Raw genomic sequence first — 24,391 nt, forward strand, 5'->3', positions numbered from 1 at the left:
CAGTATGCAGGAAAGATGCTCTCAGACCTGGCTCTGACTTCTGGGCTGCTACTGCTGTGGCACTTTCCTTCGGAGGGTAAACACAGTCACTTGTGGAGGAGGCTGTCATCTTTAATTTTCCCCATCCACTGTGACTTCTGGCTCCCCACACCCAGCCCTCCCCACCCCTCCAGAGCACCAGGAACACAGACATCCCATCATTTCGTTCTCATGTGTGTTTATTGAGTGCCCACGGGGCCCGTGGTACTGTGCTCAGGGTTCGGAGCCACTGTCTAGTCCAAAGGAGACCAGAGCTAGTACAGAGAATTTTTCATAGCTGCATAACATCTGTTAAAGGGTGGGGAAGGGGAGAACTAATCACAAAACAAATTCCTATTCGAAAGCAACAGAATCTCCTCTGAGAGTAATATATATGGTACGCGCACGCACACACGCACGCACACACCCCTCTGGATGAACACGGAAGTATACCCACTTGGTTGTATATGCATGCATATACAACAGTGTTTGTGGGCAAATAAACTAATATATATGCTGTGCACACACACGCACGCGCACACACACACACCACCACACAGACAGATAATCTGGCTTATGCTATCAAAGACACTAGTCTCCAGGTTCTAGTGGAAGCAATCTGTCCTAGATGCCTGCAGCATGCAAAACTTGGAAGATCCAGAGTCACAGTTTAGGAGGACGATGGGGAGACACAGGGGCTTTTCCATCCTCAGGGCCCAGCCACAGCGCATGAGGTTGCTCTTTGTTGGCGACGACAAAGCCTTTGTGGCAGGCTCCCAGGGCAGAGCGGAGGAGCTGGAGGCCTTCCGTCCATGGCGGGGCCCACCGGAGCCCTGGTGAGTCCACCAATCTTCAAGGCAGAATTGAAAGCTCTGGTTTTAGAGTGTGTAGTCCTGCGAACAGTGTTCCTTGGGACAGCGCGGCAGATCGAGGTGAGAGTTCCTTTTCCCGCTCGTTCTCTGCGCTTTCCCACATGTGCTAACGCATTTTGTAGTCATTAGATACAGATGTTTCACACAGCTGTCCCTTAAAATCCAAGTCCACTGTGAAATCGAGGTCTCGCTGCAAAGAAAGAGCAAAGGGTTGCCGCGTTAGTTTGGGTAGGGAAGTTGAGCCCTCCTCCTGGTGCCAGGCGGGTGGGCAGTCTCGGGCTTCTTAAGGGTTTCTAGCTAGGGCCTCTCTATGAACCGTCCTCAGGATCTATTCTGGTGCCTCATTATTCTCACAGGAAGTTCTTTGATTTCTAACCTAAATCCTTTCTGTTCTAATGTAAAAATGTTCTCTCAGATTTCATCCTGGGAAAAAATGGGGCGGGGGGAGTGCTTGAATGTTCTATTCCATAACCTTCCAAGTATTCTGTACACTTGGGGTTACTCAAGAAGAACTGGTGTCCAATCTACCAAGCAAGGTGAAGAAATATACACCAAATGTCTTTCAGGCACCAGAAACTGTTATTTTGTGGCCTAGCTCATCCTAACCGAGGTAGAACCCAGTCATTCGACAGAGTCCATCCTCAGAGCACCTCATGTGAAGGTTGGGAGCTGCCTCAAGGCTGAGAGTCCAGGGGGAACCTAGAGAAGGCTCCCAGTTGCCAGATTTTGAAGAGTGAAGGTGGGAGTCCTTCCATTATGCCTAATCACATGTCACCCCCAAATGTAGCCAGCTACTGCCTCCCTTGGGAACTTTTCCAGTTGTACACACGACGTTTGATCCTGGGAGAGTGAGTCCTGGGGGCTCCCTAGGACCTTTCTCCTTGGTGACCCTGGCCACACCAGGCTCCTCAGCACTCACCACGTTTTTGGCATTTGGCTTCATGGATATGGTTCCATAGATTTCCTCCCCCCTCCGGACAGTGAGGTAATCTTCCAAGTAGAAGACGGTCTGCTTCCAGTGGGTGTAGGGAGCATCAGGGGCTGAGGGGTGAAGATCAGAGGAGGTGAGAAGGAGGAGTCAGAGGTTATGTCTGTAGAAGGGCGAGGCTTCCCATGGGACTCACTGACAATCTTGTGGAGTCAGATGCCCAGTCTGAGCCCCCACCAGAACTCCCCACTCAGCCCCAATGCCCTCTCTTCCCTTCAAGTCCCCACCCCTGCAGGGCTGTTATTCACAACCATGGATCAGCCGAGAAAGAAGCTGATATTACAAGTTCATACCAAGGGTGCATGATGAATGCCCTCTCACCAACGAACCTCATTAGCGCCAATGAACTCACCATGCTGCTGTTTCAACTAGTTCAACAGAGTTAAGACTTTCAAATAGTGTGGGGGGAAAATTTGTGTAGTAGGCCCCCCATCTCCCCTCAAATGGCATCATTTATGCAAACTCCATGGCTAAACCAGCTTCCTGATTCCTTTGACATCCCATGTACTTGATCCTCAGTCCTCAAAACTTTCCCTGCCTGTGACTCTGTGTCCTGGAACTGAGCCCAGCACCTTGGTCCAGGGCTACTATGGGGTCCCAGCTGTGCCTTCCTTACTGGACTAGAAAGAAACGAGGGATGATTCTCACTCCACAGCTGCCACCCTCTGGTGCATAGCTCATATATCCCACATGCTCCACAGCCACCATGATGCCCACAGCACCCCAATATTATCCACTGAACCCCCTAGCACATGGCATATTCTCCAGCTAAGCATGAGGGTCCTGCCTTTGGGGACATCATCATCTTTTTGCAGCAGCTGTCTCTGGAACATTCTTCTCCTCCTTTTCCCTCATTCCTTGTGGTCAGCCTTCTCTGGACACTCACCCCTGGATCAAGGGCTGCAACAGCACCCTGAGCTGAAGGCATCACAGTCTAAAGGCCTCCCCCTCCACCACTCATTTGCCTCTTCCACAAGACTTAAGTCTCCATGAAGGTAGGGACATACCAGCCCTGCTGATGACCACATCCTCAGTGCCTGCCATGATATTCAGTCTGTAAGTTTTAGATAAATGGACGGTGGCAGGAACCCAAAGAGCAGATCCCTGTGACACTTCGACGTACCCTGAGATGGTCAATGATGCTGGGAGTCTATGGATTGTAGAAGAACTCGCTTTACAGCGAGGTCCTTGTCCAAGGCTATTGCTTTCCTCTGCCAGCTTCCTCTTTGTCATCTTGTGCCAGAGATGACAAGACTTGGGGAGACCCAATGAAGGCCTTTCAAACTTGTCGAAAGAGAGACTTATATGTGGCATTCGATATGGCCCTGGGGCAGAACAAAGGCTAGTCACCAGGAATTACTGGAAGGCAGATTTTCAGTTCACCAGGAAGAATCAGAGCTGTCTCACAATCACACCAGCTACCTAAGGCCCAGCCCGGGCAGGGCTCACAGGACCACCCCGAGTGAGTGTAGTCATCACATACCAGCTCAGACCAGGTGACCTCTAAGATCTTTCCCGGAGATCTCTGTTAATGGTGGTGAAGAGTCTCTCTTTGCCCTCTGCAGTGAACTGGCTTGATCAAATGTCAGTGGTTTGGATAGACTCCCGCAGCCTTCAAAGTACTCATTTGGAAATCAATGTAAACTCAAGGTCATGGGGAGAAAGCACAGTCTGTGCACTTGGAAGGAGAAGGAGTACCTTAAATGTGCAACCTGTGCGTCTCAGACCCTGGGTCCTCACACGCATCCAGCCTGCCCAGCCTCCCACATACTGCTGCCGTGGACAAGTCCACCTGCTCCCGGCACACTTCCCTGCCAACTACCTCTAAATAAATTGTCAAAAGATGGTGTCTGGTTGTCTGTGGAGCATGTCAGTGTATGACTGACAGCACTCTCGCCCCCACTCCCACCTACACCAGCTCAGACAGGTGTCTCTTTTTCCTAAAGACCTTCAGGCAAGGGGACTCAAGCAGCCTCTTTCTGTCACCCAATCAGATACTTTCTGAGAAACCAAGACGTCACTGGCTCAGAATTGCTGGCCAGTGAACCCAGAAGTCTGAATCGGAAGGTGGCCTAAAAAAAACACACCAGCTCCAGATTGGAAGAAAATTATTTTTCTATCAACATCAACACCAAAAGGTTAGAGATTTCCCCAAATATCTATTTCCACGGTGGGTCCCTTAGCCATGGGCTAATTGTCTAAACCAGTTTTCTCAATCCTATTTCTCCATCAAAGTATTCAGTAAAATTTAGAATCTGGATGTTTGAATCTCTTCCAAGAGATGGCAATACAGTAACTCTAGGGAGGAGGGTGAGGGGACAGCTTGCCAAGACATGAAACCTCCCCCCTGGTAGTGTGGACACACAGCCAGGACTGAATCACTGTAGAAAAGACATTTAATTAGGCGACCATCAGCCCTGTTTCCAGTCTTTACTTTGCCACAGACCTGCCACAGACTGGGGCTCATGTTCTACATCTGTGGAATATGGGACATGATACTTGTTCCCTGAGGCAGTGTGAGGATAAGATGAGAGGAGAAGGGGGAAGCATCATATGCTAAGGGTGACCCAGTCTCCTGCAGTGCCAAGGACAGTCCCAGTTTATGTCTGTTTTCCTGGCATAATTATTAATAGCTCTCCCTTTTATTTGCAGAGCGTCCTTAATTGAAAGATAAATTATAAAGTTAGCCTACCTATAACATATTAGGCTTGTATTTAGGGTATCACTAAGCCATTGCATCTGGTAATTATTTAATCACTACATAAAGTGGTATGTAATTTTGTTCGTCCATCAACTGTGGCTCTGGTCTGCAAAGGTAAGCTCCCTCATTCGAGCAGCCTAGAATATCCTGGGAAAGGATCTGGAATGCTGCTGCACAGCAAAAGGATAAGCACCCAGCACAGGGCTGTGAATAACATCTAGAGCTCTCCATGTGAGTGACAAACCTTCCCTCTCTCCCCTACCCCAACTGCAACTCTGGAGATGGTACTGGCTTTCAGCTTTCCCTAGCGTGGCAAAGCCTTCCTCTTGGAAATATTCTGGCCCCACCTGCCTGCCTCCACTTTTCTCCCTTTCTCGAGCCTCCTCCCCCTCAGTCTCTCTGGGTTCTAGATTCTGGACAATGTGTGTTCTATATTTTGAAGCAAATGTGATCAGTACTGTCCATAGCACCCCAAGTGTGAATGCACAGATTCGTTCACTCAGTAGATCTTTGTTTAGGAAACTTATGTGCCAGGTCCCCACCCCCTTGGACACATCCTCAGTGGGGCGGGGGAACAGCAACCAAAATGAACAGAGCTTTGCATGCCCCTCACCCCTGCAGGCCCTACAGCCTGACAAGACAGTCAGGTGGACAGTGAGAGACACAGCATGAAGGACAGAGTTGGAAATAGAGGAAGCTGTGGCAGGGGGCTCTCATTAGATTTTTCCTGGTGCTTTTGGAAAGGGAAACTTGATTCCTAATGACTAAGTGGCTAAAACTTCTTTCTGAAATATAATAACTTTCCTAGTTGTAAATTTGGAATTATATTCCCTAGGGAATTCACATAGTTTTAAAAGAATTACCATGTACCAAGAGGTTTCTTTGACCTAAGAAAATAACCCAATGTCACAGGATGGCAAAGCTGGAGCAGGGCTGCCTAAGTCCAAGAGCCAGAAAGTAACTAATTCAAGGACATCTCCAATGAATGGCCACCCCATCTTGAAGATTTTTCCAGAAAAAGCAGGTCTTGAAACCAAGCCTGCTTTCACCTGGCCTACTGCCTTCCACCTACTACACAGTTTTCCTGGATTGAACAGAAGCCCCAAGGGTTCCCAGTGCCCATTTCCTACCCCCGCCCCACTGAAGATGTGTCCAAGGGGGTGGGGAGAGCTCTGCCTGCTGGCTGGCAGAGTCTGGAAGCCTGGGTGCCTGTGCCTATTTGTGACAGCTTCTGCCAGAGCTGCAGAGATGCCAGAGCCATTAACAGGGATCATTTTCAGGCTGCACAATATGTGATGTGCTTTGGAGTGGGCCCCCCAGAGTCATCTGCGCGCCTGGGCTGGGATGAACAACTCAGTCAGCCGTTGTGGGGGAGGGGTCCCATCAGCAGGTTCTGATTTACAAGAAATTCAAAAACAACGGAGACCCAAAAAATACTTTGTTTAGGAATATTCATACTTGTGATAAAACATTAAAAATAGCAAGGGAATAAGGAACACAAAATGTAGGATAATGTTCAACTGAAGGCCATATAAAGGAGAAGAGGATAGAAGTGAAGCATACCAGGTAGGTGCAGAGGTGTTGATACAGCATTTAAGTCACTGAGTTCTGTGGGCTCACAGGGAGTTAGATAACTATTATTATTATTAATATTATTATTACTATTATTATTATCAATAGTATTATATTATCATAACAAGACGGCTATTAATTAACACTGATTATAAATATAATCATATTTATTAACAATGTATTTCTATTTGATATTTATAGTTTAGTAATTATTTATTGTTTAATCACTAACAGAGTTACATTCCGATAGAAATAATAAATTTATTGCTAGTTACTACTTACATTCTAGTTAACACTACTTTATTGACATCCTAGCTTTTTAGTTAGGCGGTGAATTCATGAGAGTTGGTGATATTAAAAAATAAATAAGCAAAAAGTGACCCAGGTGGGCTGGGATTGTGGCTCAGTGGTAGAGCGCTCGCCTAGCATGTGTGAAGCCCTGGGTTCCATCCTCAGCATCACATAAAAATAAAATAAGGATACTGTGTCCACCTACAACTAAAAAAATAATAATAAATATTTTTTAAAAAGTGACCCAGGCATGGTCCAATGATGGCTGTGTGTCATAAACCAAGAACAGGGTTAATCTAATTCTGTGCATCTGGGATCCTCAAAAACAAAAAGGAATTTCTTGGTCAGTGGTTAGAGCGCAGATGTCTGAGTAGAGCCCACTGTCCAACACAAATGATCCAGTACAGAATCCAGCTGCGTGCTGGATACAAACCCCACACTCTCACCCCAAGGTGGCTGAGAAAGCAGCCAAACAAATATTCCCCCTGACATCTACTTACTCCAGATTGCTGTAGGCAAAAGTAAACTGTGTCTATTCCAAAAGCACAAAGTCTCAATGAGCGCAGAGGAGACGGAATCGCCTTTCCAGAGGGGCTCCACATTGGTCTAATTCTCAACCACATTATTGAGGACAGTCTTTCACAAAGACAGTGGTTCCCAAACTTGAGCAGACACTGCAACTAACTAGAAGTATTGTTAAGAGCAAGATTGCTGGACCCCACCCCCAGAATTTCTGAGTGAGTGGGTCTGAAGTGAGGCCTTACACGCTCTCTGGTGATGCTGAGGCTGCTGATCCATGGGCCACACTACACCAAGGCATAGGGAGCAGAGGACTTGCAGGGGTTCCAAATGTCTTACAGCCTAACTTTATGAAATTCTGTGCAAAGGGGATGGCATATGACCCTATTACCACCAAAAGACAGACACTGGAGCAGGCTTTCACCTGGATTTAGACCACAGTCCGTGAGATTGTGTGGGAGGGTGGTAGGGGTGTGGCTAACAAATAGGAAGGAAATGAGCCATGGGTTAGACACTCATCTTTGGGACAAATCCTCACTAGCAGGAAGCCCAGATTCTGAACTCCAGTTTCACCAAGCCTCCACCACATGGGCCACTGGGAATGTTATCCCTGCCACCCACAGAGCCAAGAGACTGCTTGGATTGGAGAAAAGATCATTTCAAAGGGAGACAAACCTTGCTGAGTGCTGCAGAGCTAGAGCCAGGCTTTAGAAACCCACACCTTTTTCCAGAGTGACCTCATCTACTGACTTTCTCATCACCCGCAGCAGGGCAGGCCCTGGGCAGATCGCAACACTGTGTCCCTGACCACAGCCATGGTCCTCAAGCACGCTCATCTTTAGCTCTCTCACTATCTCCACTCCCTCACCGTCACTGGGACTGAGCTTTATGTATCCTTCAAGGTCAAGTAAAATCTTCCTTCTCTGTCCTGGCTCTCCACCGAGAAGGTTAACTCCCCTAGTCCCTCTCTAAGGAGGGTAGCAACTGATAGTCTCTTAGACCAGTGGGGGTTCTGGCTTTCCCCAGGGCAGGAGGGCATCAGCACAGACAAGCTGATACAGACAAGAATACCTTGACCATGGTTGTCAGGGGACACTGGTTCTGGGAAAAGCATTTCTAGGAAAGACCAGGGAAGCCTCTTGGCTTCTCTATCCACAGGTAAACAAAGAATCTTCATCATCCTGATTTCAGAAAGTTCAAATCATATCCTCCAATCAACTCCCCTTCCTCTTTCCCTGATGCACACACACCCACCCATCCTCTTAGGATGGGCTTCTAGTCCCAGGAAGACTTCCGTCCCCTTATGAACACAAAGGCAGAGGCATAGCATCCTAGACTCATGTAACAGAGATGCGTTTACAACTGTGTTGTAGAAGCCAGAGATGAATGAAATGTGATTCCTACTCCGGGGAGACAGGTAGTTTCAAGAAGAATGGAAATGTTGAATAAAGAATGGCTTCCCCTATGGAATCCCATGTAGTTGCTTAAAGGGAAAGAAAGTAAACATTCCTGTGAGGCTATGGAAATATCTCCAAGATATGTTGTTGAATAACAAAAAGGTACAAAGGGCAGGGTGGGTAGGATGACTCAACCAGTGATTTCTCAAGGATGTAGTTTTCATATTGTGTTACGGTTAAATAAAATGCCACAAGTGGGGAAAACTGGTGAAGAGCTCACAGAACTCTGTGGGCTATTTTTGCAATTTCCTGTGAGTCTAATAACTATTTCAAAATAAAACACAAAAGCAGTATGTATAAATACTTACATGCTTGAGCACCCACTGAAGTATTTTGGAAGGACATGAAAGAAATCATTAATCACATATGCCTCTGAGGAGGGGCCCGGGACACATGGGGCAAAGAATTTGTTCCTTGACGTGTTATCTTGTTTTGAACCAATTTCTTAATGTTACTGTGCATATGTATCACTCTTAACAGAGGCATAACAGGCATTTACAGGGGATGTTAGGGGCCCTGAGAAGGACTCCTAAAGTTGACCTGAAGGAAAGGCGAGGACCAAGTAACACCTGAGCTGTCAAGAGGTGAAACCTGTGGTGGAGTTGACCAGGAAAGGAGGTGGGGACCAGGAAGGTACTGTGAGCTGAACTGTAGCCACTCATGTTCATATTGAAGTCCTAACACCCAGAACCTCAGACTGTGACTCTATTTAGAGACGTGATTGAATTAAAACGGGCCCTTAGCATGGACCCTAACACAGTCTACTGTCCTTATAAGAAGAGATTAGGAACATAAAGAGAGAGCCTACAGAATGGGAGAAAATCTTTGTCACCTGCACCTCAGATAGAGCAATAACCTCCTGGATACATAAAGAACTCAAAAAACCTCACACCGGAAAAACAAATAATCCAATCAACAAACAGGCAGATACTTCACAGAAGAAATACAATCAGTCAACAAATATATGAAAAAATGTTCAACATCACTAGCAATTAGAGAAATGCAAATTAAAACTACACTGAGATTTCATCTCAGTCAGAATGGCCATTATCAAGAATAAAAGTAACAATAAATGTTGGTGAGGATGTTGGGGAAAAGGCACACTCATACATTGCTGGTGGGACTGCAAATTGGTGCAATCACTCTATAAAGCAGTATGGAGATTCCTCAGAAAACCTAGAATGGACTCACCATTTGACCTAGTTACCCAACTCCTGGGCATATACCCAAAGGACTTCAAATCAGCATACTATAGTGACACATCCACATCCGTGTTTATAGGAGCTCAATCCACAATAGCTAAGCTATGGAACCAACTAGGTGGACTTCAACAGATGAATGGGTAAAGAAAATGTGGTATGTATACACAATGGAATATTACTCAGCCATAAAGAAAAATGAAATTATGGCATTTTTCAGTAAATGGATGGAACTGGAGACTATCATGCTAAGTGAAATAAGCCAGTCCCCCCAAACCAAAGTTCAAATGTTTTCTCCCATATGCAGATGCTGACATCTGTGGTGAAGGGGCAGAAGGGGAGGTTCACTGGATTGGACAGGGCAGAGTGCGGGGAAGGGAGAATGGTGGAAATGGGAAAGACAGTAGAATGAATCAGACATAACTTTCCTGTGTTCATATAGGAACTCACAACCTGTGAAAGCCCTCATCATGCACAACCACAAGAATGGGATGTTCTAGTCCATGTATGTATAGTATGCCAAAACACACTCTACTGTCATGTATAACTAAAGAGAACAAATAAAGATTTAAAAAAGCAAAACAAAACAAAGACAGAATAAGAAGAAGAGGAGAAGATTGGGATGCACAGACAAAACCCCAGGGTGCATGAGGAACCACCATGTGGGATACAGTCAGAAGACAGGCATCTGCAAGCCAAGGAGAGAGGGCTCAGGAGGAGCCAAACCTGCTAACACCTGGGTCTTGGAGTTCTAGTTTCCAGAATGTGAGAAAATAAACATCTGCTGTCTAATCCCCACACCCCAGGGTCTATGGCACCTCATTTTGACAGCCCAACATGGGAGGAAAGGAGATCGCAAAGCCTTGGGATCTTGGACTCTCCCACCCCTGGGACACACGCTGGATACACAGGGGAGTGGTGTCTGCAGAGGCAACAGCCCAGAGACACAAGAAGCCTCCTTGAATTTTTGTCCCCCAAAAGTTGTTGTGTTGGAAATGTAGTGTCCGATGCAGCACTGTTGAGGGGGGGGCCTTGGGAAGTGATTGGGTCAGGAGGGTTCTACCCTCACAAATGGATTAATCCATGCATAGTTGGATGGATTCATGGGCTTTGGGGGGTAGCAGCTTGTCATAAAAGCAAGCTCCCCCGGCACACTGGCTCACTCACCGCGTGCTGCCTCTACCATGTTGTGATGTAGCACAAGGCCCTCATCAGAGCCCAGCAGATGCCAGCACCGTATTGTTGAAATGCCCAGCAGCCTCCAGAATCAAATAAATTTCTAGTCTTTATAAATTGTCCAGTCTCAAGTATGTTGTGATAGCAACAGACCACAGACTAAGACAGTGCGGGTGATCTTTGGGGAACTTAACCAGGGACTCAATGAAGGATGGATTGGGGTAGATGTACGGAGAGAAGAAGAGATCTATTTGTAGTCTAGTGAGAGATTGGTAGAGTTCCGACAGAGGTATCGCAGGGGAGCTGGAGGAGTCTAATTCAACCCTGGGTCCTTACCTCTCATACAGAATATGCTCAGTAAATGCAAATGGAATAGATTGATTTGAAGAGTCTCTCAGGGTCCTCAGTAGTTTCCCCCTGCCTCCTCCTTACCCAGTACTTGCTCTCAGCTCTGGAAGCATCAACTACATTTGGTTTACCTTCTCCTTGGGGAGCCAATGTGTGGGACATGCCGTTTCTTCCCTGGCTGAACCCCAAGCACCTTCTCCATCAGTTGAGGCCAGACTTGGTCTCGCCCACAAAGCTTCAGGGAAGCCCCAAGGAGGAGAGGGGGATGGTCCAGAGAACCAAAAAACAGCTCACCTGTGGAAAACCCCATTTTCTTGTGGCACTTGGTAAATTCAATATTAAAATAGGTGACCAGGGCGTGGACGTAGTCATTGCGCTGTATCTGCAGGCAGAACGCAGATGTGAACGATAACTCCTCTGTCTTCACCGTGTAGATGTCCACTTCCTGTAGTCCAGACAGGAGAGAATGCTGGAAACGTGTGGCCTCCACCAGGTCCAGGGCCTGGTCAGTAGACTCACTCCAAGAGAGACTGTGGGCAGTGGCCTCTCTGGGGGTGTCATTATTCTTAGAGTGAATCCAGGCCTACCCTCCACCCTCCAGATTACCTCCTCCATCCATTCTGGGGTGGAGGGTGCTCAGGGAATGGTACAAATGGACTTGAATTAAAAACTGGAAACAGAATGAGGGAGGTAAATCTGCTGGGGATAGGCCCTGGAGGGGGCTGGCAGGGAAGAGAAGGATCCATTAGACAATGAATCCCTGAACTGAGTCATGGTCCAGACACTACCTCCATCCAGTTATCCTCAAAGTGTGGACCCCAGATGGTCAGCATCCATATCGCCTGGGAGCAAATTCTGAGTGGGGCAGGGAGGGGTCCCAGACCTATTTAATCAAAACAGCAGTCTGGGTTTGTCAGGCTCTCCCAGGGATTTGCATGAACCAGACCATTTATTTCCTGTTTTTTTTTTCTTCCTTTCTTTCTTTTCTATTCAAGCTCCCAGTAATAGGAGACACTGAGCATTGTCTCAGGAATCAAAGCCTCAGCTCACAAAGTCACAGACTGAACTGAAGGAAGTTCTCTCAACCATTTATAACAAGGTTGGACAGTTTTTCAAAAATAAATAAAAGGGAGAAATAAGAGCGAGAATCTTCAGGTCTGGCCGGGGAATGTGGAACACAAAGAACTAATAATTCTCACAATTTCAGCCCGAAAGTGACTGGAAATCAATCTTGCGTGGGGAGCAAGGGTAATAGAGAGACGGGTCTACAATGTGCTGTTCTTTTGAGTGTGAAGGACACAGACCTGTTGTTTGCTGGTTGCCATGAGACAGGGAGACCCCACCAGGAGCCCAAGAAGCATTCAGAAGATTCCAAGGAGGCCCAAGGAAGAACTCCCCACAGGTCATGTTTGTGTAGCAAGAACCACTGTCCTGATAATTCTCTAAGAGCCAGAAAGACACCTGTGTGCTTCCTGGTTCTAGGGATGCTCCTGAGACCCAGAAGCAGGATGGATGAAGAAACAAAGTAGCATTGAGAAAATAGCTTTTATCTCTCTATATTTCTAGGATAAATAAAGAAAAAAGACATCCATAGTTGCCTGGGACCTGCAAAGAGAAGTCCTGGCTCCACAGAGATGGAGAGAGGAGGGAGAAGAGCAGTCATGGCTGATCATATGAGTCCTGCTGTGGCCTGGGTTGAGCAGCCATGAAGGCCTCTGGGAAACTGAAGCTCTCTGACGGTTGTGAAGAGGGTGGGATTGCAGGGCTCAGGAAGGTGGTAGCCCCTCATTGAGTTGACTTTCCAGCTCAAGTTGCACTGTGTTTTCTGGGTTCTGATAAAACTATCGAAGGGTGAGCCCTGGCCAGGCATGCAAAAGTTGATGGGATTGTACTCGACGACCCCTGGAGTGGAGTCCTTTATTCAACGTAAGAATCCAAAATCCCTCTGCAGCATTCCCAGCCAGTGTCCCTCTAGTGTTTGCGGAACCCTTTAGGGTGCTGCACTCCCCACGGGGCAGCTCACACCACATGCAGACATCTCCAACCACTAGATCCCTCTTCAGAACCAGACAGCCCACTCTGTCTCTGCAACTTCCACCCACAGAAAAGGCCAGTGGCTCTTCCCACTCACACAGGCCCCCTAAACCTTTTCTTCTGTAACATCGATTGTCCCTGGTTGGCCAATTTCTCCTAAGTCATGGTTTTGGACCCCTTGTCATCCTGGCCTTTCTACTCTGTTGAGTTCCACCACTTTCAAAGCTGACCATGATGCTGACCCACATCAGCCCTTCCTTTTCCATTTGGAACATACTTCTAGAAGCCCCCCACCCACCCATGCCATCCTGTTGGTACAGGCCAGGGCCCAGTCTGGGAAACCCTCATAGACTCAGCACCCATGGGCCTTCATAGTGCTAACTGTTCCTCCAGCCACACGTGATCCACAAGTTCCCTCCAGCTCCTGAGCGCTAGAGTGAGCCTGGGTGACCCTCATGGTTATTAATGCCACCATCATGGTCTACCTGGCTTGCAGTGTCCACATGCAGTGATTTTTCTATCTCCTTCTCAGCCAGGGACAGCCAGGCTCTAGGTCCTCTCCAGGGTCCTGGGCATCTTTTTGTTTAGGTCCCTCTGCCACCAGCCCAGCCTGGCTTTTGGCTCATCTCCGAAGCCTCATCACCTCTACCCTTATTCCTATCCTTGAGATGCAGAAGCTGCCCCTCATTGTCCCGTGCATCCTCGTTGAGTGACACAGCACGCCAAACACAGTAATGTTTGTTGGACCCATCTTCTCAGAACAGATCTCCCTGTTGAAGTCTTTCCTTCCTTCCCCAGATCTCTCATAACCATGAACCGGCTAAACTCCTTAAGGTTCATTCAGAGGATGTTACTCCCTGGATCCACAATCTGCAATGACTCCCTGTGGCTTATCAGCTAGACTTAGTTACTTTCTCCTTCTAGACTCCCCTCACTTCTTAATTGCTTTTAGGACACACACACACACACACACACACACACATACACACACACATACACACTCTCACACACACCATATCACCCCATCCAGTAGGAACTCTACCTCTAGCCAGTCTTGCAGTCAAATGTCCATCAACCAAATGTCAGCTGTCAAAATCTTTAGCTGACTGTGTTCACTGAGTCCTGGAGACATTTGCATTTGAATAGCCCCCCTCCTCAGAACAAAAGCCTTCAAGGGGACAATAGTAGAGCTATACATTAAACTGGCAACTACAGAGGCAGCTGGTCCTCTGGAGTGAGGGTCCTGCCGCATGTAAAAGTGGGAACAGTCACTGCTGGGCTTTGCAGACAAAGGCCCCTGGGTTCATGCCCATCCCCCTTCAGATCCAAAGGTTTCAGATCAGCCCCCTTATTCTGAACCCCAGAGCCCTTTGCTGGAAGGTTTCTTTCTTTCCACAGATGCAGCAGTCTCTTGGAGACCCCAGGGAGACCCACTGCCTTGGCCTCAGGCAACCCCAGCAAGCAGAGCGTTTCTCTGGAGTAAATTACTCAGAAGAGCCCCTGGCCGGCTGTCCTGCCTCTAAATCATGTTACAAATGGATGTCTCCAAGCAGAAGTCTGGTCAAAACAGAGTCTTAATTATAATAAAGTGTCACACTAGGCAATGTTAATAACGATGAAAATAGCAATTAAGTGTGTGAAGAAGGGCAAGCGTCTTCCCAAAAGGTGGGGCCAGACGCTGCTTAGCACATTAGCAAGAGAGCTGATGGAAGGGCTCCCCTGGCCGCAGGAGCAGACACAGCCAGCCAGTCCCTCTCAGAAAACAGGAAGGGAGGCTGGGGCGGGGGGGAGGGGCAGGATGGCATCACAGATGTCCCCTCCTGAGACACCATCAGTGCCCCTTAGTTTCATGAAGAGTGTGTGAGAGACACCACCCTCCCTCCTGTCCCTCCTTGATCAGTCTGGCTGCTTTGTCCCTGGATGCACGCAGGGGCAACCACAAGAGACGCCCTTGCTGGTACTGGGCTGAGAGATGGGAGGAGGGAAGAAGGACACAGGCCCCTGTGGGAAGAAGCAGGCCAGTTCATGAGGAAACCAACAGGACCCAAAAGCATAGGGGCCAAGCCTGCAATGGGCCTGGAGTCAAGTGTAGAAATCCATCAGATGTCCAAGAACATCAAAGGAGTTTCATCCTCAAGCTGAAACCATTGCCTGCAGATGCCTAAAGGTGGCTCTAGTTGCCATGTGTCATTTTGACCAATTTGATGGTGTGGGTGGACTTCCACCTGTTCTACAATATTGACAGAAATGTTTTACACTGTGGGTGAGCTTCTTTTTGTATGTGTGTGTGTTGGGGGGTGCCTTCCTTTTCTTGTTTGGGTACCAAGTGAAGAGGCTTCAGGGTAGATGGGCTGGTCGGAAGAAATGGCTCACAGTTAATCCTGCCTGCCACAGGAAGAGGCTGCTTCAGAAAGTAGTGGGAACCCTAAAAGCAGAGTCCCAGGCTTAGACTCGAAGCCAAACCTCTGAAGCAGGATGTCACCAACGGAGGGCATCTGATGAGGTCTGCATGAGGCTCTGCTATTTTATTTGCCCCTGAGATTCCAAGGGATAGTCCAGATCATGGACTATAGTTCTGCAAAGGCCCATGCTCAGCAGGAGAGAACACTTCTCAAAGGGACAAAGCAGCAGTTTGCATCAATCTTTCAGAAACTTCAACTCACCCTTCTCGGCCCTAGACCCACCCTTCACCCCCATCTCACTGTGAATGCTCCAGTCCCTCCTTTCACTTTCAGGAAAAAAAAATGTCATCAGAGCAGGCAAGTATGTTTTAGCAAGACAAGAGTCAGGTGTCTGATGAATACTTACAGAAGGAACCCATATGTTTAAATTAAAGATTAATTTCAGCCATGTGAAATTGATGTCTTCTACATAAAAAATTCAGATATCGGTAGTTTTATACAGTTCAACATAATATATCAGCACGTATAAATGCAAACACATAGAATGAGAACTGGAAGAGTCAATCCAGCCTTGAAGAGCTGTCACCCCGGGAGGAGTGTGGGATTGGAAGGGAGGGGAGGCAAAGAGAGCTTTTATCTGTGCTCTAATTGGATGTGTTTGAGTAGCTAATAATAAGCATGCATTGAGGACGGCTATGGAGAGGATACTGACCAGCTAGCTGTTCATCTGCACTACGAAAGAAGGCCTTGGAAGAAAAGATATTAAAAGCAGAAATGAGTAAGCAGGACTAGAAAGGGGCCAGAAGCTCTGGCTGGGTCAGATGAGAGCTATTGGAAGTGGAGACGACTGCATGGTAGACTGAGCCGGGGGGAGCTCTTTCCTAAGATGCACAGCCAGCTCTGAATGGACTCGCTTTCTCAAGCCTGCACATAGCCTCCTGGCTCCACAGCATCCTATCCTTTGATGGTTGTCCCCCATCTATCCCTCCTCACACCACCATGGCCCTGATCTGGACCCTCTTCCTTCAGCTATGCCACCATGGAGTCCCCTCAGGGGATCTGCTCAGTGAGAACCCCAGCTTTTGACTTGTCACCGCAGAGCACCCTGAGCTCTGGCCAAGGTGGCCTTGCATCACTAGGATGGGGCAGCACAGGAGCTGGTTCTGCCCACACTCCAGGCCCACCCCATGCCTGGCTTTCCAAGGTGGCTCAGCTGGGTTCCCAGCATGCCCAGGCCCAACCAGGATGTCTCCAGACCTTTATTAAACAGGCATTGGTCACCACTTGCTTTGGATCCACGATGTCCACCAGGGGCTCCTTCATGGCAACGTCCCGGATACAGGTCATGTCAAAGCCATAGACGTTCTCCCACCCTGTGGGAACAGAGTGAGATGTCAAGGCAGGCTGCAGGACCCCCGAAGCTCACGTGGTCTCCTCAGTGCTAGAGCACAGCATGCTTTAGAAGGTGGGGGCAGCCCACGTCCCCAGCATCAAATGGAGTGAGCACTGCTTACCTGCATGGGGAGCTTACCAATGTACCAATTTTCTCATTTTTATCTCTAGAAAAGGCAGGGCCCACTTTATAATTCAGTAAACTAGAGTTCAGAGAGGCTGGGAAACTAATTTCTCTATGTTCACACAGGTAGAATAGAGCTAGGATAAAACCAAAACCCAAATTCCTCTTCCTGGTGTCTACTTTTGTGTCCCCTTGCTAAGCCAGCGAGTGTCCTATGAACTCCCTCATATGCCAGCTGCTTTCCTATTTCTGTGCTCAAGCTGTTGTCTTCCCCAAAAGACCCCTCTCTCGCCTTTCTCCCAGCCCCACCCAGTGACCCTTTAATGCAGCCTAAGGAAGCATGGGCTCTTCAAGTGAAAGAGACTAGATGTGAATCCCAGCACCGTCACTGACAAGTCAGGCCCTGTGCAGACTCCCCAACCCTCTGAACCTCAATTTTCTCCACTAAGTGAGTCCAAGAGAGCCTTTCTGTCTCCACAGGCCATGAAGCACTAAGGATCCATCCGATAAGGAATGGCCCGCAGGTGGGGTACAAGCCATCCCAGCCTTGTTCGTTGGCCTTGTTCTTCAGACTACTCATAAGATGCTTCTTTCAGAGGGAGAAAGATTTGAGGTCTCAGAGTTGGTGAGTAAATGGAATTAAATCACATGGCTCAAGGTCATCAGTGATGGTCATAACTGCTACCACTGATTAACCACCTTCATTGAATGTACCCAGCAACTCCTTGAGAATATCTCTGCACTAGAGATAAGAAATTTGTGGCTGGGAGAATTTGGCATCTGGCTCATACAAAAAATCTGGCCCCTGTCACTCGTTGGGGAAATCATGAAGGTAGGCATGGAGCCAAACTTGTCCCCCTAATCCTTGAGCAGCAGAGACCCAACTGAGGCCGCAACAGCTATGTCACGTTCTCACCCCACAGTGCAGAGAGGCTGATTCCTGGGCAGCTGAATCTTATTTATCTGTTTATTCAACCGGGTTTATAAATGCCTTGAAGTAGAAGTGTTTTTCTCTAAAATCTTATGAAGTTTAATTTTTTTAGAGCATTCATTAGGAAAAAATAAAAAGTACCTTGGGGAACCCATGGCCCTGTGTACATGGAGCAGAGTTGGGGGGGGGGCGGTGAGGAGGGGGGGTGAGAGCGGTCAATGAAAGACTTGCTCCTTTGATTCAGATTCTTTTCTAAGGTACATAAAGACCTTTCTCAGGGGGGAAAGAAAGCAGGAAAAGTAATCGTCTCCCAAAGGGTAAGCACTTGTGAAATTTCAGCTTGAAGATAAGATGCCAAATCCCATTCAATCACCCAAGGTTTGTGCCAAACTCCCACTTGAAACCTACATTATGGAGAGGAAGCTGCCCGGTTGGCAATAGGACAGGCTACAGAGAAGTCCCCCTCCCAGAACCTGGAAATAGCCGTTCATCCTCTCCCCAGATGAAAACGCATACTAAAACACACTGCTTTCAGTTTAAACCCTCCCCTAAGAGACCAGCAGCCACACCCCTACTCTGTCTCTCCTGGATCCCACCATGACGTTAGAGTTCAATGGAAGTGTTGGGCAAATCCTGAGGGTTGCTGAGGGTTGTTGGGCTTTGGAGTTCAAATCTGAGCTCTGCCATTTATTTGCTATGTCATCTTGAGCAAGAATGAATCCTCTCTAAGCCTGTGGAAGTTTCTTTCTCTTTAAAATAGAGGTGAGGAACCCATTTCCAGAAAAAAAAAAATCTCCAGAATGATCTCCTGGGTTGTGCCTTATGCCAGCAGTTCCAACTAAAGAGTATTCCTAAGAGAGTCTTCAAATACTCCCAGGGACAGGGATACTTTAAGCAAATCCATTTCCAGCTCTTCCATTTCCATATGTACTCTTTCCTGAAATTGATTTGTCTAAGGTGTCTACTGCTGAGATGTGAATCAGTTCTTGTTTCTCATATTTCTTTTCCTTGTCCATGTCACCCACCCATATCTTACTACGTCCATCCCTCATGATGCTTAAAAAAAGACTCCAAATAAAAGCACAATTTGAAAAATAAATAAATAAAATAAAGATGATGATGATGATGATGATGGTGATGGCAGCTGCCATCAGGGTCATTATGAGGATTAAATGTGATAGCAGTTGTAAAGTGCATAAGATAGTGCTCGGCACATAGAACTTGATACACAGCAGACATTATCATCTTTTGGTTTGTGCTCTGGCTTTGCTGCCTTCTGAGCTGTATGACACTGAGTTTATTTGTAAAATGAGAAATTTGATTTAGAGGTTCTGTGAGTTCATCAGGAACACAGTCTCAAATGCAGACTCCTGGGCCCATACAGATCTGCTGTATCAATAGAAAATTAAAAGACATGTAGAAAAGGGGGAAAAAAGACTTAATATCAAAAGAAAAAAGAGTCATGGGACCAGATTCAGACATGACTCACATGTTGGAATTACCCACAGAGACTTTAAAGTAATTATAATAAGTATGTTCAAATACCCAGTGAAAAGGTTGACAACACGCATGGATAGATGCAGAATTTTACCAGTGAGATGGAAACAACTTTTGAAGTCAATGAAAATGCTAGAAAGCAAAAATTACAGGAAGCTGGATTTTTAAAATAAAATCTATATAGGCAATTCCAACCAGAGTTTGGAAATCTTTGGAGTATATGATCTTTAAAGTCTTTTTTCAAGTCCTGAAGTGATGAACCTCGTGACACTTTCTCCAGCTACTCCTGACCATGGGCCTCTTCTTCTGCATCCTTAGCACCTAGTCAGAGCCCTTGGCATGGTACAGGTCCGCAGGTAACATAGTACTTTTCATGTTGCAATCCATTCCCCAACATTTAATGCTATACCCCTTTGCAATGCCTGGTGTTTTCATTACCTTTCTAGGGCTTAACTGATGTCTTATCTCCCAGCTAGACTGCCCCACCTTCAGCTAGTCAGGAAACAGATTAGCCAGAGTAGACATTTTTTCTCCTTTCTGTTGACTGTTCACTCCCACTAGGCTCTTTTACCAGAAGTGGAGCAGGGATGGGTTATGTTTCAAATCAAATGCATTAACTTTTTTATTGCAATTATGTATTATCTGTTGAATGAAGGAATGTGAAGTAATGGCTACTGGACACCAAGAAATATTGTTAACTATCTAGTTATTAAAAAGTAACATCAAAGGAACCTGTGAATCTTTTGTTTATGGATTAAAATTAGCTCCTGAAAAGAACTGCACTGTGGTGTAATGAATGTAACTACAGCGAACAACAAAGTCCACAACTACAGATTATACTAACTCAAACCCCCATTCTAATAGCCTGACAGAGGAAAAGCCTCTTTTCTGAGCATAAATATTATCCATCTGTCTCTACTATTCTTTTACCCACAATGTCTAGCATGAATGGAAAATTATAAGACACATGAAAAAGTAACTATGCTAATTATGATAAAAGATCTAGAAAAAAGGTAGACAACATACAGGAACGTACATAGATTTTCATCACTGAGATGGAAAGAATTTTCTTAAAGCCTATGGAAATGCTAGAAATCAAATTCACAATATCAGAGAGGAAGAATTATTTTAATGAGCTCATTAGCAGAATGGATACATCAGAGGCAATAATCAACAAACTAGAAATCAGGTCAAAAAAAGGACAAACTTAAATAAAATGAGAAAAAAAATTAAAAAATAAACAAAGCATCCAAGAGCTATGGTACAACAACAAACAATACATAACATATCTTTAATGGGAGTTTCTGATCAAAAAGAGAAAGAGATCAGACAGGAAAACACACATACACACACAGAAACACACACACACATATATGTTTACACACCCAAGTATTGTGTAAGACTGCAATTAGGATAATACGAAGAAAAATACCCAGGTAAATCTATGTGAAACTGCTTAAAATCAAAATATAGAGGAAATAATTTTTTAAAAAGCCAGAGAAACAGAAATATGGAACAAATTTGACTTCTTATTGGAGTGAGACCTAGCTATATCCTCTCTCCAATTGTTGGCTCCAGAGATCTGAGTTTCTCTGCTGGGGCTAATGGCACTGCCTGAGAATGATGTCAGAGAAAACCAGCAGGGCCTTCTAGGTACTAATGCAATTTCTCCTCTATGCACAAGGGAAGATGTTCAGAATATTGGTACGCATCTTAGGCTCTCACCATCAACTCCTTGCATAAAAGCGGGTGGACCCAAGAATAGCACTCTAAGTGCTGGGAGTAGAAATAAAGGAGAAACCCAGGGATAGCCACTAGCCCTCCAAGAGAAGCTGCCTTTCCGCCCTTCAACTGAGGGTGAGCTGCTTCTGCACAAAGTCTCCCTCTCAGTCTTCTCATCATTGAGAAAGCTGGTGCCCATCTCTCCAAATCTCAGTGGCTGTAGAGAGTCATGTGTTGGGAATAAAATTGAATAGATAACCCACCACATTGCCTTCCAACTTGGAGATTCTATAAATGTCTTCTATAGTAGGATTTTTTTCCATTGCTCCTCTCTCAGAGATAAGCACTACACCGTGCACATCCCTCTGCTGCCTTACTTTTTTTTTTTTGATTCCTTTATCCAACAAACTATGTATATGCCAATCATTCGTCTCTGTCTTTCTATGGGTTCTCTATGGGTGGTGAACGAATCAAGGGCAGATTCTGCATTTCACTCGTTCTTGTGTTCCCCCTGTTGCATGTGGTTGAGAAAGGAAAGGGGGGGGGATCGAGGAGAGGGGAGAGAAAGGAAGGAAAAGGCGAGAAGAGGAAAAGAAAGCACGTCTTTCCCCTAACAGTTTACTTTCTGAAGGGGCTGGGCACATCTCATCCTCCTGCCCCACTTTAAGACTTTTCCTTGACAGCTGGTTCTTGAGCCAATTGAAATTTGCTTATAATTGTTCCCTTAGCAACCAGCAGCCTTTATGCTATTCTTTTGATTTAGAACTCAGAGTAACTAAACCTCCTTTTATCTGAAAGACATTTCTAATGTGTTTGCTTCCATTACAAAATAAAAAAGATATTTTAAAAATTTCAATAGAAAAACTTAACAATATTTTAAATAAATTTTAAGTGGCATGTGTGTGTGTGTGTGTGTGTACGTGCATGCATGTATGTTATTCCGGTTTTTGTTGTTTTGTTTTCTTGGCAAAGACTTCAGAGCAAACACTCCATAAGAATAAAATGGGGGCTCTTTTCCAAAAGTTAGGAACAATGCATTGGAAATCAAAGGAATAAATCACACAATGCTCAGTCCCAGGCTAGCACCTGAGTAGCAGCTCCTGTCCCCTCAGCTCCTCTCTGGACCCCCAATCCTTTTCTGCCCATGGCTGGCTCATTGCTGTCTATATCCTCCAGACTCCAAGCACAACCCAGTGGAAGGGAAGAAGGGATGAGATATGTTTGTTTTGGAAACCACAAGGAAACTTCTTTAAAAGGTGTTCCCAGGGCTGGAGCTCACTAAAGATTTAAGTGGAGATGAGAACAGAGAACGCACCTGAACGTTCCCCTCAAAACACCACTCAGTGCAATTACGCTACGAGAGCTCCGAAACGCAGCTCCAGGGCAATGCATGTCCTATTTATACACACATTTGATCAATGTTCACTGTTGAGTTGTTTCTGTAATCTTCCCTGGGAAGACATCTGCCCTAGATTCCAAGCCACGAGGGGCCAGCGGGCTTGGCAGAGCCCTGAGCGGAAAGGGGCGTAGTCTTAGCTTCAGAGACGAGACCTGGTCTAGTCCTCCCGTACAGCACCAGGAACGGCTGCGCCCTTAACACATGTCACCTCATTGACTCCCTGTGACAAGTCACTGGCTTTGATGATACTATCTTCAACTGAGGCTCAAAGGTGTTAGGTCATTTGCTCAAGATTACCCAGTCAGGAAACCGCAAAGCCCAGAGCTGAAATTCAGGGCTGGCAGACTTCAAAGCATTTAACCTAAGGTACCCAACCCCTTGCTGCTCTCATTTGGAGATTTATCTCCTTCCTTCTTTAGGTCAAATATTAGAAATCTTACTAGATCAGCCAGAAACAGAACTCTGAGTGGGTTTCCAGGGCCTGGAGACTCAAACAACTGTCCCAGTCCCATCTTCTCCTGAAGTTGGCTCTGAACATCATGCTTTGATTTTTCAATTCCAGAAAAGTGTGCAAATACACACACACACACACACACACACTCCCTAGCACAGTCCAGTGGAGGCCTCACTGGTGGCACTAAAGATTAGATGACAATTGTTGGAATAAAGGGGGCAACAATTTGGTGACTCTTGGCCTCTGTGGGCAGGAGGCCTGGGTTTACCTAATCAGCATGCAAAGTCCTCTGCGGTAATCTTGTCAAGCGGGGCCTGTCCACGCCATCACGGCAGCATTGACTGATTCTCCTGGACAGTTCAGAATTTCTGTCCCTTGCTCCAATTAGTTGTTTGTGTGCTTGCTTGTTTGATTCTTTGCTCTTTCGTTATGTCTGGATCTGGTTGAGGAGATGCAGCTGTGTCTAACCTCACAAACACACACAGTAAGATTTCTCCCCATACTAGGCCTGCATTGCTGAGAAATGTTTTCTTTTAAAGGTAATAGAATAAAATAGTTCTTTTCCTTTCCAGACCAGATAAAATATTAGAGAGTGTTTTTTGTTTCATTTGTTTGTTTTACTTAAATTTTTTTAAGAGAACCTGTGTGTGTGTGTGTGTGTGTGTGTGTAAGAGAGAGAGAGAGAGAGAGAGAGAGAGAGAGAGACTGAGAATCGAACCCAGGGGTGTTCTACCACTGAGCTACATCCCCAGCCCTTTTATTTTGAGCCTGGTTCTTGCTAAATTGCCCAGGCTGCCGTCCTCCTGCCTGGGCTCCCAATTTGCTGGACGTACAGGAATGATCCACTGTGCCCAGCAGCGTCGCTCCTTTTCAGCTGGTGAGGCATTATGAATACACCTTTAATATGAGCCTCCTGCTCCCCCTGAACATGCACACGCAGAGACCTACACATACACGCACACATAAACACACCATTTGTTCAACTGTTCAAAGCGAAGTCTCCCCTCCTGCCCACCCTACTGCTATCCAATCTCTGAAAGAACCTCAGGGAAGAACACCTCTTTACCTAATGTGAAGAGGAATCGAAATTATTTTGACACATTTGAGTGGCCTGAAGGCAGATTCACAGTGATTGGCCAGGCTGGAGACCTGCCCCCGCTGACCCCTGTGATGGCCTTTAGGATGACTAAGCCTGCTCTCTGCAATTCTTTTCTTATTCGCTTTGCATTCCTTCTCTCACATCAGGACATTTCTCTTTTACCAGCCATATCGCTTATTTTCTTTCGTAAACCTCC

The 24,391-nt window shown here is 46.3% G+C and overlaps 1 protein-coding gene across 2 annotated transcripts in view; it reads right to left on the minus strand.

Moving 5' to 3' along the window:
- Window positions 1–204: 204 nt before the first annotated feature.
- Window positions 205–24,391, minus strand: part of Prmt8 (protein arginine methyltransferase 8) — an 86,688-nt gene continuing 62,501 nt past the window's right edge. For both annotated transcript variants that reach the window (XM_015500632.2, XM_048787681.1), the window contains 4 exons: window positions 16,835–16,950; window positions 11,436–11,586; window positions 1,810–1,931; window positions 205–1,080 (listed from right to left, as the gene is read on the minus strand). In XM_015500632.2, coding sequence (XP_015356118.1) covers window positions 997–1,080; window positions 1,810–1,931; window positions 11,436–11,586; window positions 16,835–16,950 — 473 coding nt within the window. In that variant the 3' untranslated portion in view covers window positions 205–996. The remainder of the gene's footprint in view (window positions 1,081–1,809; window positions 1,932–11,435; window positions 11,587–16,834; window positions 16,951–24,391) is intronic.

Source organism: Marmota marmota, unplaced genomic scaffold (genome assembly GCF_001458135.2).
Source record: "Marmota marmota marmota unplaced genomic scaffold, marMar, whole genome shotgun sequence".
Classification (NCBI taxonomy): Eukaryota; Metazoa; Chordata; class Mammalia; order Rodentia; family Sciuridae; genus Marmota; species Marmota marmota.